The 4,276-nt window shown below is 35.3% G+C and overlaps 1 protein-coding gene across 3 annotated transcripts in view; it reads right to left on the reverse strand.

Moving 5' to 3' along the window:
* Nucleotides 1-304: 304 nt before the first annotated feature.
* LOC144965925 (uncharacterized) overlaps nucleotides 305-4,276 on the reverse strand; it is a 38,120-nt gene continuing 34,148 nt past the window's right edge. For all 3 annotated transcript variants that reach the window (XM_078901781.1, XM_078901779.1, XM_078901778.1), the window contains one exon: nucleotides 305-4,276. This exon is cut by the window's right edge and continues 60 nt beyond it. In XM_078901781.1, coding sequence (XP_078757907.1) covers nucleotides 4,073-4,276 — 204 coding nt within the window. In that variant the 3' untranslated portion in view covers nucleotides 305-4,072.

Consider the following 4,276-nt stretch of genomic DNA (forward strand, 5'->3'; position numbering starts at 1 on the left):
TTTTTACTCAGTGGAGATAGGGCTTTGGTTTTAGACAAAAATTTTCCTCAAAAAGAGAAAAAAACATTTTTCATAGTCATTGCTATATATATTGAATGAAGTTGACGTCACTCGTGTCTTTGTTATTGCTTTTTTCCATCCACGTTTATGAGTAATTCTCACTTAACTGTATTACCCAGACTATAAAAGTTCATGGTTACACAGAGTTTTGTGTGTTGGCCTTTATACTGCCGGATGACAATGCTGTGAGCTTCTTAGCCAAGCGCATACTTATAACAAGGTAATAAGATTAAAAATATAAATATAGATTTGATATGAAATTTGTTTTATTGAAATAACTATTTCATAAAAGTATCCGTAGATAAGCAGTTATACAACATTATTGATATTGCGTATTGTGAGTTATTAATCTAAAAAGCAATAAATACATCTATTATTGACTGAATGCATCTGCCGCCAAATTCCGTCCCTTGATTGGTGACCAAAAAAATGTTTGTTTTTGTTTTTAAGGGTTTTACGGCGCTTGCAACACATTTAGGTTATATCAGCGCCAGTAAAAAGGAAGAAAATGGGATAGTAAAATGTTATAGAATTACAATTAAAGCACACAAGAAAAAGTAAGACATAGGGGAACTAAGAACAAATAGGGATCAGATGTAGATTCCAAGAACACACCACCAATGTACTTAGTTTGAGATCACCTATAAGTCTCATCCGGACACAAGCACAAAATCCAACAAAGAGGAATACACTCAAAGGCTTACATTATACATTGAAAATAACAAATATAATAATACATAACATAGAGATGATTTACAAGGAGAAAAACATCATCTACCAAAACAATAACTATGCATTTGACTGTTTCCCTCCGAGCTAGGACTCCGGCCAGGGCCAGTACAAAACCAAGTAATCTCATTCCAAGACAAAGACAGAAAGCATGTTGGAAAACAGTTATAAGGGGATAGAAGACACAGTATGTACCCCCCTGCCCACTATGGGAGGTCAGGAACCCCACCCAGGAAATGATTATGTCTAAGCTGTCCTATAATAGTACATATTTGTTGTGTTCTTGGACACAGCTTCGGGACGGAATCAGTGACAAATGCATTCCTACAGTAGGCTCTATGAAGATGTACAAACACACACATACACACACACACACACACACGCATACACATACACACACTGATAAATAAATTAATTGAATTTCATTTGTCCTAAAGCAGACATGAAAATATGTGTATTAAGACATTGTCATATACAAAGTATATGTATAAATTTATAAAGGTTTGAACATTCAAATCTACTCTTCATGATGAGTGAAAAAGGGAGCGACTTACAGGCAAAATACACAATTGTACACAATTTTCATTAAAATTGTAATTAATTGATACGTTCAGATGTCGGAGAATAAATAAATAAATTATGCATCACGGATAATTAGCTTCAAGCCTTATAATCAAGCATTTCATCTCGATATTGAATCGTTTGATGTAAAAGGCCACAATATAATAAAATGGTATAATAGTATGGCTGTGTTATCAGTGATAAATAACAGGTAAGGGCAAACGATAAAACACTACCGTTACAGCATTGTTCACCGAGTTACCTCCCATTACTCACTTCCGGAAATGGTTTGAATAATGACTTCCTGTCATTGATGTAATTTCCGTATCGGTCATTTCGAGTTTTGTGATTTATTGATGGTTGGTTTCTATTGATTGGTCTGCTGTGTGATTTTATAAAGACAGCAATATCAGTATTATGATTTATCTGTGACCAGTCCTCTCAACGCGGGATTACATCGGGGTGAACCAAATTATTAAATTCCAATATTAATTTTTGAAAATAAACATAAAAATAATAAAATTCCCTTTTTTCATCCCATAGGGGATATTTGTCTCTCGGGTCTATTCCAAGGGAAGACTGGATTAACCTAGGCGTCAGCCGCAATGCAGCGCCGCAAATTGAGCTAGGGTGTGGTGACTTACTCAGGGCCGCATAGCGCAGCGGCGGGTGATCGAACTCGGTACCTTTCGGGTACGAAGCAAAGACCGTACTGCTGAGCAACGCTGTCCCCTAGGCTAATTTAATAAAATTTGGGTCAAAACAAATGTACATTCTTGAGAGTGGATATTGTAACTTGGCTGTCAAGAGTTTGAATTGTCCAATTCACTGCCACCTTTCAAAATAACCCAACAAACGAGTTCCTCAGTACCATCGTCGCACAATATCATAATGTTTTGACATAGTAATGACACATAACATCACCAAGGTTAATATATATGATAAATCGTGTGTTCAAATTGTCAGTAATGCCCAGAACATGTGGAGCTGATTGTTTCGGGAAACAGGCATATTACTATGTTTCTCCAATCCCAAAGCGGTATTATGTCGGGATAAATAGTTACCCGAAAAAGGAATTTAATAAGAAAACGGTGAGAACTACAAACTTCGAGTGTTTTACATTACAATAAATAGAAAAGACAGAAAATGACATATATAAATAACCTTAGAATTGCCAAAAGTGATTTTAAAAGCAACGCAGACTTCATGCGCACCGCAGAGGATCGTGATACGTGGAGACGGCAACGTGCTCAAGAGTACAAGCCACGATGGATGATGATGAAATAGTGTTTATTCTCCACTCGACGAGTAACCAACCCCAAGTTTCGTGTTTGAGATTATAGATTTATTTTCTCGACATCTTACCGTTTTCAGACGATGGGTCACATGTATCGTAAATTTTGTTATAGTCCTATCCCAATAATTTTTCTTTCAATTTCATTGTATTTATCTTGTTCATTCCGATATAATAACGTATAAATACGACGGGTAGCATATAGAATAATATATATTATATTATTATATTGTTATTGTCATGGCATTTTGATAGAAACAGCTTGTTTTGACAATTTCCTGTCCTTCTCGGGTCATTTAGTCATTGCTCTATAATATCTTTGACCTTAGATGAACTCAATCGAATAATATGACCATACATTTTACTGCTATCGTACACTGAGGAAAAAAGACTACATTTTTTTAAAATACCAGAAAGTTCGTCTTTCTTCAAATACCAATCGATAAAAATGATCTCCGTCATGTGAAAAAAATCTCACACGTGGAGATTCCGTACAGCCGAATAAATCAGACCGAGATTTTAAAAGTATTTATTACAATATTTATTTTGAAAGATTTATAGGATTAATTCGACGTGCACGATTTGCAGGTCTGAAAACCCAATTCCTTATGGGATCATTGTTGTAATGGAAATCTCAAAAGATGACGCATAATATTGTCAATTACAACAATGTTAAACTAGGTGGTTCGGATGTCAGACCTGCATATATGTACACGTCGGATTAATTGTATTGCCACACTTGGAAACAACCTGGATATTATGTGACAGCCTTTTCCATAAATAATAATGCGAGCCTTGTCATTTAGAGGCATTTTTAAAGGGTTAAGTAAGAAAGTGTTCACACTAATGAATCACAGGATTATTGAAAGGTTCATTGAAATAATTAACTATTTCTGATTTTATTGCAAAGCAATATTTATTTGATGGGTATTTTTTTATATGAGAGATGTAATAACAAAATGTTGAATATGTGTTGGCTTTCGGCACTACGTCTTGGTGCGTAGCACTCCAAAGGTCGTGTTACGGCAACACCCTCAGTGCCTAAAGCCAACATGTGTTCAATGACTGTATAGCTTTTATAGTGTATTCAATTGAAATGCATACATCTTTGGTCTTATATTTAAATTGTGTACGATAATAACATACTATTAAAGAGGTTTAGCAGATCATACGTGCCACATATCAGGTATCTTTCACACGATCATTCTCATTATACAGTATTAAAAAATAAAAATATAGCCGCTATGCTATTACTGATTGGATGACACAATGTAATCATCTCAGGGAAACCCATATAAAACCGCAAAGCAGCACTAATAATAAGTATAATCAGTGAGTCCATGTGACAGATACGTGGTACGTTATGCGTGATGGGTAAGATCTCATACATCTCTCTATTATATTATATTAAGAACACTGTGAGAGGAATTAATGATCAGTGCTTATACGCTTCATGATATTGTCTCTCATCTTGTTGCGGTCTATTTTTCCATTTTTGTTGAGGATAAATTCATCAAATATAAAGTAGTATTTTGGAAGCGGCGTCATCTTGTCGTCTTGGCCAGTCAAGAAGAGTTTCTTGCAATATTCTCTCATGTCGTCGGTGGACACTTTGGCACCAGGCATCAATTG

The sequence above is a fragment of the Berghia stephanieae genome, chromosome 2 (assembly GCF_034508935.2).
Source record: "Berghia stephanieae isolate SIO BIC M18660-M18661 chromosome 2, UCSD_Bste_1.3, whole genome shotgun sequence".
In the NCBI taxonomy this organism is placed as follows: domain Eukaryota; kingdom Metazoa; phylum Mollusca; class Gastropoda; order Nudibranchia; family Aeolidiidae; genus Berghia; species Berghia stephanieae.